The 14,247-nt window shown below is 45.5% G+C and overlaps 1 protein-coding gene across 1 annotated transcript in view; it reads right to left on the reverse strand.

Moving 5' to 3' along the window:
* Positions 1-13,757, reverse strand: part of szt2 (SZT2 subunit of KICSTOR complex) — a 64,876-nt gene extending 51,119 nt beyond the window's left edge. The window contains exons 1-9 of the mRNA XM_061684231.1: positions 13,625-13,757; positions 12,798-12,923; positions 12,560-12,730; positions 8,354-8,524; positions 8,133-8,282; positions 5,664-5,817; positions 5,487-5,593; positions 4,741-4,951; positions 205-375 (exon numbers count right to left, since the gene is read on the reverse strand). Of these exons, the coding sequence (XP_061540215.1) occupies positions 205-375; positions 4,741-4,951; positions 5,487-5,593; positions 5,664-5,817; positions 8,133-8,282; positions 8,354-8,524; positions 12,560-12,730; positions 12,798-12,923; positions 13,625-13,648 (1,285 nt within the window). The 5' untranslated portion in view covers positions 13,649-13,757. The remainder of the gene's footprint in view (positions 1-204; positions 376-4,740; positions 4,952-5,486; positions 5,594-5,663; positions 5,818-8,132; positions 8,283-8,353; positions 8,525-12,559; positions 12,731-12,797; positions 12,924-13,624) is intronic.
* Between the last annotated feature and the right edge of the window lie 490 nt (positions 13,758-14,247).

Consider the following 14,247-nt stretch of genomic DNA (forward strand, 5'->3'; position numbering starts at 1 on the left):
CGGGCGCATACTAATCTTATGATTAAAAAAAAAAAAAAAGTTGTAAGACAATGAGCAAAATGTAATCTTATGAGAAAGAAGTTTTATGAAGAAAAAAATATCTTGATTTGAGGAGGAAAAAAGGATGTAATTTCATGAGTTGGCAAAAAATAAAAAATCTAATCAAATCAAATAAAAGACTTTCTCCGCTCTCGGCGGTCCAACCTTTGGTGAGGCCGATCTCTCGGATGGTGTAACCCTCCCTGAGCCTCACGGACACCACGCTGATCAAGTGAGCGTGCACCTCCTTCTCCGTGTGCTTCTTCCTGCGCATCACCAGCGCCGGATTACCGCTGGCCGACACCAGGTGCTCGTTGAACAGCTTGTGCTGAGACACTGCAAAACGTCCACAGTGTTACGAGGGAAAGAAGTCGCAATCTTACAAGAAGACAGACAGACGTCCGGTTACCAAAGAGGTCTTAATCTACAAAATTCATTAACACGAGCAGAAAAGTTGTGATTATACAAGAAAAAAAAGAACTTTTTCTTGTAAGATGAGAAACAAGTGGCTGTTTTATGAAGAAAAAAAATCTTAACCTTACAAAGAAAAAAGCTGTGCTCTTACAAGAAATAATTTATTTTAAAAAAAGTCGCAATCTTACGAGGAAAAAAAAATCTCATCATTTGAACAGAAAAAAGCTCAAATTTACAAGGAATTTTTGTTGGCTTCCACAAAAAGGATGTAACCTTACAAGAAACCATTCATAAAAATTTCCAGGAGAAAAAACTCTGAATCAGATGACAATAAATTTTTATTGCAAGGTTGTAATTTTACAAAAAGTATATATATATATATATATATATATATATATATATATATATATATTTTTTTTTTTTTAACAAGAAAAAGTTGTAAACTAACAAAAGAAACATTTGTAACCTTAGAATGAAAATTGTAAAAAGCCATACTATTATGAGGAAATCATAAATCGTAACCCTTACACGGAAAAAAAGTCGTAAAATAATTAGAGGAAAAGTCATAGAACTCTAATTTTAACGAAAGTTGTAATTATATGGGAAAAAGTATAAAGATTTAATCCTACAAATGTCATAATCTCACAAGAAAACATTTTTAATATGACAAGAAAATTTGTAACTTTACAAGACAAAAGTTACAAAAAAATAGTAGAAAGTCGTATTTTTAGGAGTAAATAAATCATACAAAGTAAGTTATCTTAAAAGTTGTAATAAAAGAACATTTGTAAAAATACAAGAAAAAAGTCGCAATTAAAAAGTGACAGATGTCATACTTTTATGAGGAACCAAATCATAAAAAGTTACAAAAAAAGGTGTAACCTTACAAGTCATAATGTAAAAAGATCTAAAGTCATATTTTTATGAGGAAACAAATCATAAAAAGTTGTACTCTTACACAAAAAAAAGTCTTCAAAAGAAAATATATAATATTACAATCTTCTTCTTTTCCTTTGGGCTCGTCCCGTTGGGGGTCGCCACAGCGCGTCATCCTTTTCCATGTAAGCCTATTTCCTGCATCCTCCTCTCGAACACCAACTGCCCTCATGTCTTCTCTCACGACATCCATCAACCTTCTCTTTGGTCTTCCTCTCGCTCTCTTGCCTGGCAGCTCCGTCCTCCTCACCCTTCTCCCAATATATTCACTATTTCTCCTCCGGACGTGTCCAAACCATTGAAGTCTGCTCTCTCCAACTTTGTCTCCAAAACATCGAACCTCGGCCGTCCCCCTGATGAGCTCATTTCTAATTTGATCCGACCCGGTCACTCCGAGAGCGAACCTCAACATCTTCATTTCCGCCACCTCCAGCTCTGCTTCCTGTTGTCTCTTCTCTCATCCGTCCATCACGGCCGGCCTCACCACTGTTTTCTAAACGTTGCCCTTCATCCTAGCAGAGACTCTTCTGTCACATTACACACCTGACGCCTTCCTCCACCCGTTCCGACCTGCTTGGACCCGTTTCTTCACTTACTGACCACACTCACCATTGCTCTGGACGGTTATTTCAAGTCCTCCACCCTCGCTATCTCTTCTCCCTGTAGCCTCACTCCCCCCCGCCACCACCCCTCTCATTCATGCACATATATTCTGTTTTACTTCGGCTAATCTTCATTCCTCTTCTTTCCGGCGCATGCCTCCATCTTTCGAACTGTTCCTCCAGCTGCTCCCTGCTTTCACTGCAGATCACAATGTCCTCTGCAAACTTCACGGTCCACGGGGATTCCAGTCTAACCTCATCTGTCGGCCTATCCATCACCACTGCAAAAAGGAAGGGGCTCAGGGCTGATCCCCCGATGCAGTCCCACGTCCACCTTAAATTATTCTGTTACACCTACAAGCACACCTCACCGCTGTTCTGCTGCCCTCGTACGTGTCCTGTATTATTCTCACATACTTCTCTGCCACTCCAGACTTCCACATGCAGTACCACAGTTCCTCTCTGGGTACTCTGTCATAGGCTTTCTCTAGATCTACAAAGACACCATGTGGCTCCTTCTGACCTTCTCTGTACTTTTCCATCAACATCCTCGAGGCAAATAACGCATCTGTGGTCCTCTTTGTAGGCATGAAACCATACTGTTGCTCGCAAATACTCACTTGTGTCCTGAGTCTCGCCTCCACTACTCTTTGCCATAACTTCATTGTGTGGCTCATCCACTTTATTCCTCTATCGTTGCCACAGCTCTGCACATCACCTTTGTTCTTAAAAATGGGCACCAACAGCACACTTTTCCTCCATTCCTCAGGCATCTTCTCACCCGCTAGAATTCTGTTGAACAAGCTGGTCAAAAACTCCACAGCCACCTCTCCGAGATGCTTCCATACCTCCACAGGAATGTCATCAGGACCCACTGCCTTTCCATTTTCCATCCTCTTTAATGCCTTTCTAACTTCCCCCTTACTAATCATCGCCACTTCCCGGTCCACCACACTTGTCTCTTCTACTCTCCCTTCCCTCTCATTTTCCTCATTCATCAACTCCTCGAAGTATTCTTTCCATCTAGCCAGCACACTGCTGGCACCAGTCAGCATATTTCCATCTCTATCCTTAATCACCCTAACCTGCTGCACATCCTTCCCATCTCTATCCCTCTGTCTGGCCAGCCTGTAGAGATCCTTTTCTCCTTCTTTAGTGTCCAACCGGGCATACATGTCATCATATGCCTTTGCCACCTCTACCTTCGCCCTACGTCGCATCTCCACGTATTCCTTTCGCCTCTCCTCGGTCCTCTCAGTGTCCCACTTCTTCTTAGCTAACCTTTTTCCTTGTATGATTTCCTGTACTGTGAGGTTCCACCACCAAGTCTCCTTCTCTCCTTTCCTGCCAGAAGATACACCAAGTACTCTCCTGCCTGCTTCTCTGATCACCTTGGCTGCAGCGGTCCAGTCTTCTGGAAGCTCCTGCCGTCCACCGAGAGCCTGTATCACCTCTTCCCGAAAAGCTGCACAACACTCGTCCTGTCTCAGCTTCCACCACATGGTTCTCTTCTCTGCCTTTGTCTTCCTAATCTTCCTCCCCACCACCATCCTATGCTGTCTAGCCACACTCTCCCCTACCACTACCTGACCGTTGGTAACCTCCTTCAGATGACATCGTCTGCACAAGATGTAATCCACCTGCGTGCTTCTACCTCCGCTCTTGTAGGTCACCCTATGTTCGTGCCTCTTCTGGAAAAACGTGTTCACTACAGCCATTTGCATCCTTGTTGCAAAGTCTACCACCATCTGTCCCTCCAAGTTCCTTTTTTGGATGCCGTACTTACCCATCACTTCTTCATCACCCCTATTAACTTCACCAACATGTCCATTACAATCTGCACCAATTACGACTCTCTCTCTGTCTGGGATGCTCAGAACTACTTTGTCTCGCTCCTTCCAGAATTCCTCTTTCCCCTCTCGGTCCCATCCTACCTGTGGGGCATAGCCACTCATCACATGATACATAACACCCTCAATTTCAAATTTCAGCCTCATCACTCGATCTGATACTCTTTTCACCGACAAAGACATTCTTAGCCAACTCTTCTTTTAAAATAACCCCGACTCCATTTCTCTTCCCATCGACACCATGGTCAAATAATTTCAACCCTGCCCCTAAACTTCTAGCCTTACTGCCTTTCCACCTGGTCTCCTGGACACACAATATATCAACCTTTCTCTTAATCATCACGTCAACCAACTCCCGAGATTTTCCTGTCGTAGTCCCAACATTCAAAGTCCCCACATTCAGTTCTAGGCTCTGTGTTTTCCTCTTCTCTTTCTGCCGAAGAACCCGCTTTCCACCTCCTCTTCTTCTTTGACTTCGACCCACAGTAGCTGAATTTTTTGGCAAGGTTTTAATCCGGACGCCCTTCCTGACGCAACCCTCTGCATTTATCCGGGCTTGGGACCGGCCTACAGTTTGCACTGACTTGTGCCCCCCATAGGGCTGCATATTACAATCGAAATTGTTAACTTACCAAAAAAGTCGTCGTTCAAAAAGTCAAACTTTAACAAGGAAATAAAACATTAAAAAAGTCATAATCCTTAAAAGAAAAACCTTACGTGAAGTCACAAACCCAAACAAATGTAGAAAAGGTCATACAAAGTCGTTACCTTACATGAAAATGTGTAATTAAACAAGAAAACGAGAAAATGAATCATAAAAAGTTGTAATCTTATAATTTAGAAGAAAGTCATCGCAAGAGAAAACGCGTATAGCGCAGTCGCCCGACGAAGCGTCTCACCGCTTAAGATGTCCGAGTTGACGGCGTCGGGGGTCTTGAGGAAGGAGTACGTGAGGAAAGCCTTGTGGTAGGGGTTCATGTCCTGACTGCGAGGGTCCGCCTGAGGACAGCTGGCCAGGTAGGACCCGAACGTGGCCACGGAGATGAACTTCATCAGCTCTACGTTGGGGATGTAGCCGAAGCTGCAGTCGTACGAGTACGGCCCGCCAACCTGAACGGCCGGCACATCGCACTTCTTCAGGCGTATTGAAAAGTCCGCAGTAACACTTAAGCGTGGAGTAGTTGACGGTAGACGTTGAGTGTGTCATCGTATTTGAGGGCGTCATAGAAATAGCGGAGGGTGTAGCCGGAGTTGAGAGTGTAGTAGTTATGGGGTTTGCTGTGGAGGCTGGAGTAGTTCTAGGTCTAGTACGAATAGTTAATGGTGTAGTAAGAGTCGAGTGTAAAAGTTGATCGTCTAGTAGTTACGGTTTAGCAGTGGTGGCCTGGAGGGGTGTAGTATTTATGGGTGTAGGAATCATCAAAGGTGTAGTCGTGGTTGATGGGGATGTTGTCATGGGTGTAGCAATAACGGGTGAAGGTGTAGTAGCAGTTGAGTGTAGTAGTCGCGTAATGCGTAGTGCACTGTAGGGGTAGCAACAGTTGAGGGTGTAGTAGAAGTTGAGTGTTGAAGTTGACAGTCGAGGAAGGTGTAGTAGTTAAAGCAGGTATAGTTTCGTGCGGTAGCAGTGGAGCGTCGCGCCAACCTGCACAAAGGAGCAAGCGATGGTTCCGCTCCTCAGCTGGTTGAGCAGCGTTTCACACACCACAACATCCGGGACGCTCATCACGCCGTCTGTGATGATGATGATGCCTGGAACAGCCGGGCGGCGCTACAATGAGCACGCGTCACGCTACGACGGCACCGAGGGAGGCCGACCTACCGGCGCTGGAGTTGGGGGGCAGCAGCTGCAGAGCCAGGATGCCCTGGCGCACCATGCTGACCAGGCCCATGTCCGCCGACACTATGGAGACGCTCGGCCTCCTGGGAGGCTGCTCGTCCGCGCCGTTGCCAGGGAGACCGCACTCAGCAGAGCTCTAACGGTCAAACACAGTCAACGATTACTTCCGAGTAGGGCTGGGATTTTTAAAAAATGGAAAAACAAAAACCAATAACTCGGCGAAGTCAACAACTTCGAAATGAGGTCGACACCAAATTTCTACCCCCCCCAAAAAACAATTATAATCAACCCGGCACCATGTTTGCACCGCCGGAACCTACGTCCTATGTTTCACACTGACGTTTACTGCAGACCGACACACAGTTGAGCCAACGATAAACTTGCCACATCTGGAAGTGATTTTTAAGACGCTGCTTGATGTGTAATGTACATACTGTATAACATCATCACGATGAGCGAGCTGATTGGTAGTTAAAGGCCAGAGGACAAAGATGTTATGGGGTCAGTTAAAATTCATATTTGCATTGTTTATCTGTTATGAGGTTTTTATTACACGTATTGAGCACTCCCCGAACATCGAGACACCGGGGCGGAGTGACTGGACCCACCGCGAGGGCTACCGGAAGTGACGTTGCGATTGCCAAACACAGCACGCTACACTCTATACGCCAGGGGTGTCAAACTCAAACTCACGGTGGGCCAAAATTCTAAATTCAAAACTCAACATTTCATGAAAAATCACGGTACATGCTTCCCTTCTCTCCAGAAATGTAGCGCTAAAGTTTAGCATGTGACAACAAACTTACTTTTTGCTTAAACACTGAATCTGGAATTAACAAACTTTAATATTATAAACACGAGAAATCAAATTTGCGATAAAAGACATCAGTGGTATTTGTTTGTTGTTTTGTATTTAAATTGATAACATGAATTCTTCTGTCTCTCCATCTTCTATTTATCTATCTCCAACGACCTTTCTTTTTGATGGAAATCGTTCTTCAAAGGCCAACAACAAAACAACCCCGAAAAATAAGAATGTCCTCCAATACGAATCCAAAGTTTAAACTATGAACAGTCCCTGCCTAGGAGTGGATAAAGGGCATTAAAAAAAACATTAATTCAATTATGTTATATTCTTTGTTACAGCCACGTTGCTCCGCACATGACAAACAGGTCGTAACCCACCGGTCTTGGAAGTGAACCGTTTTCCAACTTTCGTTTGGCCATTTTTGGGAAGGGGAAGTGTAAATTTGCTCGAGGAGACCGGTAGCATAGTTGCTAACGACTGCAACAGAAAGGGAAGGGGCGCTCGCCGGTCGAGACTGATGGGCCGACACACTAGCAAAGCATTCTGGGATTTGGAATATGAGTGGCGCGTGTGCTATATACTGGCGGTCCACCTCTAATACACATTTGATATGGTCTTGCGGGCCAAATATAATTACATCGTGGGCCAAAGTTGGCCCCCTGGCCCGAGTTTGACAGGTACGCTATAAGCATTGGCGATAACGTGTTGGTTGTTTGACCTCAAATGGTCGTCGCTAGCACGCTAATGCTAAACGCGATTGCTAACCGTTTCGCGCTCCCAAATTTTGTACACCAAATTCAAACCTTACACTCACTATCAACACATGCAGTTTAAGGATGGAAGTCCATCCCTCGTAAATGAAAATAAAAATGCATGTTAGTGTAAAATAAGTACTTTTTTTATTTAGTTTTTTTTTTTTTTAATAGTGCGGGAGGCCGATTATTATTCAATTATTTGATCAATCAATAGGAGACTCGATTCTATAAAGATTCGACAGTGACAGCCACACTTCCTCGTCGTGATAATACCAGAATAATATAACATTATGAGAAGAAAAAAAAATGGATGTCACAAGGAAAAAAGAAGACGCACTCTTGGGCGGAAAAAGGTCCAAATCTCATTAGACGAATGTATTTTATGAGAGCATTATAAATTTATAGGCATCGTCTTGCGAAAAAAAAAAAAACATTTTAAAATATTTTTTTAGTATGTATTTTATGAGGAAAAAAGTATCATATGAAAAATGTGTAGTATTACAAAAAACATCCTCTTATGGGGGAGAAAGTTACAATATTACGAGAAAAACAATGTTAGAAAAAAAAGTTTTCATCTTTTCAGAAAAAGTTTGTAATCTTACGAGACAATGCATTGTAATATGACGTGAATAAAAGTCGGAATTTGATGACGAAAAAAGTCAATCTCGTGAGAGAAACAGTATTCTTTCAAGAAAAAAAGTTAAAACAATGTAATCTCACAAAGAACGTTAAAGAAAAAGTTTCACTCTTACGAGAAAAAGTCATTCACACAAGACAAATCCTATTCTTCCAAGGAAAAGAACGTCATAATCTTAAGAAAATAAATCATTATTTTGGAAGACAAAAAGTTGTGCTATTATGAGAAAAGAGCGGTAATCTTAATCTCACTCTCCCGTCCCCAGGATGTTGATTTACACTTTCATGCTGCTGATTCAGCACGTCGGCGATGTTGCTCTCCACCGCTTTGAGCTGCTGGTAGATGTGATGCAGGAACTGGCCCAGGTCCGTTCGCTCCAGCTGACATCCCTGCACCAGGACCTGCAGCGCACCGACAAGCTGAGCTCTCCAAAACGCTTCGGCGTACGGGAGATGAAAAAAAAGGGGAAGACCTGATGGGACGCGAGTCCGAAAATGGAGGAGTAGACGAGGACGGTGATGAAGATCTTTGGCGTGAAGAGCTGCTCGGTTCCGGGGACCTTGAAGGGTTGAGCGAGCCCCGCCAGACATCTGGACAAGGCGTGGAAAACCTCGTCGAAAATCAGCTCGCCCGTGCTGTCGTCCTGGGAAACAGGTTAGCGTATTAGCGTGCTGATGCTAAGTTTGCTAAAATATTGAAAACAGACATGTTACGAAAACTCTCTCTGTTTAGTAGTGGAGAGGGTGTACTCAGTTGTTGAGGGTGTTGTAGTAGTTAAGCATGTAGCAGCTGACGGTGTGCTGTCGGTTGGATTTGAGAACGTAGTAGTTGAACGTGTAGTTAGTAGTTGAATTTGCAGAAGTTGTGGGAGTGCTGGTTAGTTCAAAGTTCAGTTCATTGTTCCAAAAAATGAACTAGTTCAGTTCATCGTTCATCATTCAAAATGTTGAACGAAGTTCACCTGTCCAAAACGAACTCGTTCATAGTTGTTTTTTCCCCCAGTACATTGCTGATGAGCTATTCCCCTCCCCCCCCAAACTGGCATTTCACTTCCCCGTTGTTGCCAGCCAATCAGTCCACACTAGTAGCCAGCAGCAGCTTTCCCCCTACAATCTCAAAAACATGGGAAAAAAACTCTTGAATGGTCTTTTTTAAAATGGGGAATTAAAACAAAAACAGGACATTTGCTTCTTAATGTGCAACACAGTATGACAGAAACAATGGTGAAAGGACATTTATAACTCTGCCTTCCTCGCAACTCTTGTTGACGATATTAACAAAATAACGTATCAACTCTTTTATTACAAAACAAATTCCATATTATCAGTGTGATTGTACAGTGTTTTAACTAAAGCATTCTGACACAAATAATTTTCCTAGTAATCCATTTCTACAATTATGGACTGTATTAGAAAAGAACATATTCACTCCCATTTACGCAGTGTCCCGGAATGCACCTCGCGCACTGCCGAGTTTTATTCTGAGGAGCGAAATGGGAAAAGCAGCAAGTGTATAATCTTTTCATCTTTTGAGCATGTCCAAACAGGTCCCTCTGCTGGTCATTTTTAATGTTACAATCGATTCACTGTATATTACAGGACACCAATATCGCAGCGTCAATTGCACACACGTACATTGCGATGACGATGCTCAAACAAAATATCGTGCAGCCCTAGTCAGAATCAGAATCATCTTAATTTGCCAAGTATGTCCAAAAAACACACAAGGAATTTGTCTCCGGTAGTTGGAGCCGCTCGAGTACGACAACAGACAGTCAAGTGTCTGCTCGTTCTCGTTTGCATTGATCGGTGGCGCCTACCTGAGGGAAGGAGCCGGAAGAGCCGGTGATCGGGATGCGGAGGGTCCGAGAGGATTTTGCACGCTCTTGTCTTAGTTCTGGCAGCGTGCGAGTCCTCAAGGGCGGGTAGGGGGGGGGGGTACCGACAATCCTTTCAGCAGTTTTGATTGTCCGTCGCAGTCGGAGTTTGTCCTTTTTTGTAGCAGCACCAAACCAGACTGTGATGGAAGAACGCAGGACTGATTCAATGACCGCTGTGTAGAACTGCCTCAGCAACGGCCGTGCTTTCTCAGAAGCCGCAGAAAGTACATCCCCTACTGGGCCTTTTTGAGGAGGGAGTTGGTGTTGAACTCCCACTTCAGGTCCTGAGAGACTGTAATTCCCAGGAACTTGAAGGTCTCGACAGTTGACACAAGGCAGCTGGACAGTCAAGACATCTCTACAGTCTTGACCGTGTTCAGCATCATCCAGGTTGAGTCGGCCACACCGCAGCTCCAGCCGCTCCGCTTCCTGTCGATATGCAGATTCGTCACCGTCCTTGATGAGGCCGACGACAGTGGTGTCATCTGTCAACTTCAGGAGTTTGACAGCCAGGTGTGTTGAAGTACAGTTGTTCGTGTAGAGAGAGAAGAGCAGCGGAGAGAAGACACAACCTTGGGGTGCCCCAGGGCTGATGCTGCGCGTGGATGAGGTGGCCTCCCCCAGCCTCACCTGCTGTGTCCTGCCCGTCAGGAAGCTGTAAATCCACTGGCAGATGGCAGGCGAGACGCTGAGCTGGAGAAGCTTGGAGGAGAGGAGTTCGGGGATGATGGTGTCGAACGCAGAGCTGAAGTCCACGAACGGGATCCTCGCATAGGTCCCCGCGCCGTTGAGGTGTTCTAGGATGAAGTGCAGTCCCATGTTGACTGCATCATCCACAGACCTGTTCGCCGGGTAGGCAAACTGCAGCGGGTCCAGCAGGGGACCAGTGACGCTCTTGAGGTGGTCCAGCACGAGACGTTCATAGGACTTCCTGACCACAGATGTCAAGGCGACAGGCCTGTAGTTATTTAGACCCGAGATTGTAGGTTTCTTGGGGACTGGAATGATGCTGGAGCGTTTGAAATGGTGGAGCGTTTGAATGGTGGAGCGTTTGAAACACGATGGTACTTCCAGAGATCTATTGAAGATCTGAGTGAAGACTGGAGCGAGCTGGTCCGCGCAGACTTTAAAGCAGGATGAGGACACAAGGTCTTGGCCTGCCGCATTGTTAACCTTTTGTTGTTTGAAGATGCGTCCCACATCCTGTTCGTGGAGGGTCAACGCAGAAGTCAGAGGTGTGATTGTGCTCGGTGGTACGGCCGGGTGGGTGTGGGGTGTGAAAGTGTCCTTTTCAAACCTGCAGTAGAAGGTGTTCCAGTCGTCTGCTAGTCTACTATTGTTCTCAGCTTGGGGGGGACCGTCGCTTGTAACTGATTTAGAGTCGTTAGCGCTAAACTGTTTTTCCAACTTTGCTGCATCGTTCCTCTTTGCAATGTTAATTTCTTTAGTCACCTGGTTTCTAGCGCGATTATACAGGGCCCTGCCCCCGCTTTGATACCCGTCCTCCTTAGCTTGGCGAAGTTGCTTAAGTTTGCCAGTGAACCACAGCTTGTTGTTATTGAACGTGCAAAATGACTTTGTTGGTACACACACATCGTCACAGAAACTAATATAGGATGTGACAGTGTCCGTATATTCATCCAGGCTGCCAGCTGAATTTTCAAAGACACTCCACTTTTCACTGTAGACTTCACGCATTTAAGTTTTTGCCTGTATGTTGGTATTAAGTGAATGAAATAGTGATCAGACGAGCCCAGTAATGCACGAGGTATAGCACGGTATGCGTTCTTTAGCATAGTATAGCAGTGGTTTCAAATGTTATTTTCCCTGGTGGGACAGTCGATGTGCTGCTTGTATTTAGGGAGTTTGTGGTTGAGTTTAGCTTTGTTAAAGTCCCCGAGAATAATGAGGGGTGAATCCGGGTGGTGTTTTTTCAATTTCGTTTACTTGTTCGGCGAGCAGTAGCAGTGCGGCGTTCGCGTTAGCTTGAGGCGGAATGTAGACACCGGCGAGAATGAATGATGCGAACTCACGAGGCGAGTAGAATGGCTTACAGTTCAAAAACAGCGACTCCAAACGCGGGCTGCAGTGTGTGCTGACCTCCGTGACGTCCGTACACCATTCTTGAGATAGTTGAGATAGAAGCATATCCCGCCGCCTTATGTTTTCCCCGATGATTCCATGTCTCGGTTCGCCCGGTGAAGATAGAAGCCCGGAAGCATGACGACGCCATCGGGTGCAGCCTCACAAAGCCAAGTCTCCGTGAAGCACAGGGCGGCGGAACATCCGAAGACTTTACTGGTCTTTATCAGAAGATGAAGCTCGTCCATTTTGTTGGGTAGGGAGTGTAGATTCGCGAGGTGGAATCGACGGGAACGCCAATCTGTATCCTCTCTTGCGGAGCTTCACTTGGATGCCGGCTCGGTTCCCTCTGTGGCGCCGCCTCCGTCTCCATGCGCCAAAGACCGCGGTCGTTGTTCCGGTGAGTAACTCAGGGGAAAAAACTGAGCGGATGGGCAAAAGTTGGTGAAAGAAAGTCCGGGGTAGACTCCATGATAGTTGGATAGTTCTTTCCTTGTGTAAGTGAGTCACGTAATGTCTCCAAAGACGAACGAAAAACACAAAAACATAAACAAAACTAGAGAACGCGTAACCGAGGCGTCCGCACGGGTAGGCGCCATGTTGTCTTAGTGTAGTGGTTACGGGTGTAGCAGCCGATGAGTGTGTCGTAGTTAAGGGTGCGATAGTGTGTAGTTAGTAGACAAAAGTGCAGTATTGGCCGACCGGAGTAGAACTCACCACAATTCCTGTGGAGGGGCTGAGGTCCAGCTCGATGATGAAGCGATACCTGCGTGCCAAGAAGGTGGCGCGGGTGGACGGCATCAACATGGACGGCGGGGCGGCGTTGGCGTCCTGCTGCCATCTTTTGGGTAAAACGCTCAGCAAGTCCAACTCGTTGCCGGAGTGGAGCTGCAACGGAGGATTCCGATCGGCCGCCTTATTGTTGGAACGCAAACGGAGAGCTCGAGGAACTCACCAGCTCCCGCTCGGACGCGGGCCAGATGACTTGGTTGAGTTTGCCCAGAAACCAGGCCAGACGCACGTTCCTGGAGATGCGGTACTCCTCCTTCATCAGCAGGTAGATGTGCTTGGCCTCCTCCACCTGGACCATGCGAGCACAAAATTCACTGCTCACAACTGGAGCGTGACCAAATGTCCTTAAAATCACATTTCAGACCTTTTTCCACAGAAATCCCATTCCTGATTTTCATCTATTCTTTTGCCTGTAGAAAAAGCAACTAGGATTATTCAAAACGTGTTTAGTTCCCCCTTGTATGGTTAGCTTTATTTCTCCTGATACCAACCGAGCTGGCAACCCTTTTTTGTTGTTTCCCGAAGCACCAACTTCGAAGCGAATTGTTCGTAAACCGAGGTTTCACTGTAGTTGTTTTGAGTGTTCAGTGTAGCTAGTTGAGGGTGTAGTTTGTATTCTACTGAAGTTGAGTGCGGCAGCTAGGAGTCGTCGCTGAGGGTGTTAACAGTGGAGTCGTCGTCGTCCCTCTGAGCGGTGCTGCACTGCAAGTTTGAAGTTTGAATTGAGGTCAATTGAGGCAATGGCGTGATGCCACCGGGTTTTGAACCTGACTCCATTTGGATGTTCATTAATGTCAGGAACAACATCAACTACAAAGACAACAGCAAACCGTCAGGTGGCAGCCTTAAAGCACAAGTTGGTGTTGAAAGTGTCACAATGTGACGCTCAACAAGTCCATTTGCTCGGATTTGGCTTGATGGCGCTCGACGGGAGCAACCGCGAGTGCTTGGAACAACAGCGCGCCACTTTGTTCGGCTGCGCTGACTGACCTCATTTTCCTGTCTCTCCGCCATGCCATGCGTCGCATAAGGCTTGTCGGCGGTCCTCGGAAGATCGATTTGGAGCTTGTTTTCATCCGAAGCGGCTTCTTGTTTGTCGCGGAGCTGCTAGTCTCCGGACGCGTCTTCTTCGCGTTCAATAATGGCGGTCGGGAAAGCGCTATCAAACTCACAGGCGCCACCGAGCGATCCGAAGTGGAAACTGACGAGCCGTCGCGAGAACGACTTCGGCCGAATAAAAAAATAAAAAGCAGTGAACAAATCAATACAAAAACATTTCTGGAAATATAAAAATACAGATCAAATGAATGCCTCATACCCAAGAGTGGAGCGCAAATTCCTCCTGGTTTAGTTTGTAGGGTATTTTCACAAAAGTTGTGAGAGAGAAAAAACGACCACAAGTAAAGAAGATACTGTACTACAGAAATGTATTGCATTCACTTGGATGACAAAAAAAAAAAAAAAAAACCTCCTGTTTTTCTGAGTATTTTTTAGGGCTATGTTTTTCTGACAAAAACAATGTCCACTTGTTTTTCTGACTATTTATTTCTGTTTTTCGGACACATTTTTTTCCCACCTGTTTTTCTGACTATTTTCTTCTGTTTTTTCGGACT

The sequence above is a fragment of the Phycodurus eques genome, chromosome 8, assembly GCF_024500275.1.
Source record: "Phycodurus eques isolate BA_2022a chromosome 8, UOR_Pequ_1.1, whole genome shotgun sequence".
Classification (NCBI taxonomy): domain Eukaryota; kingdom Metazoa; phylum Chordata; class Actinopteri; order Syngnathiformes; family Syngnathidae; genus Phycodurus; species Phycodurus eques.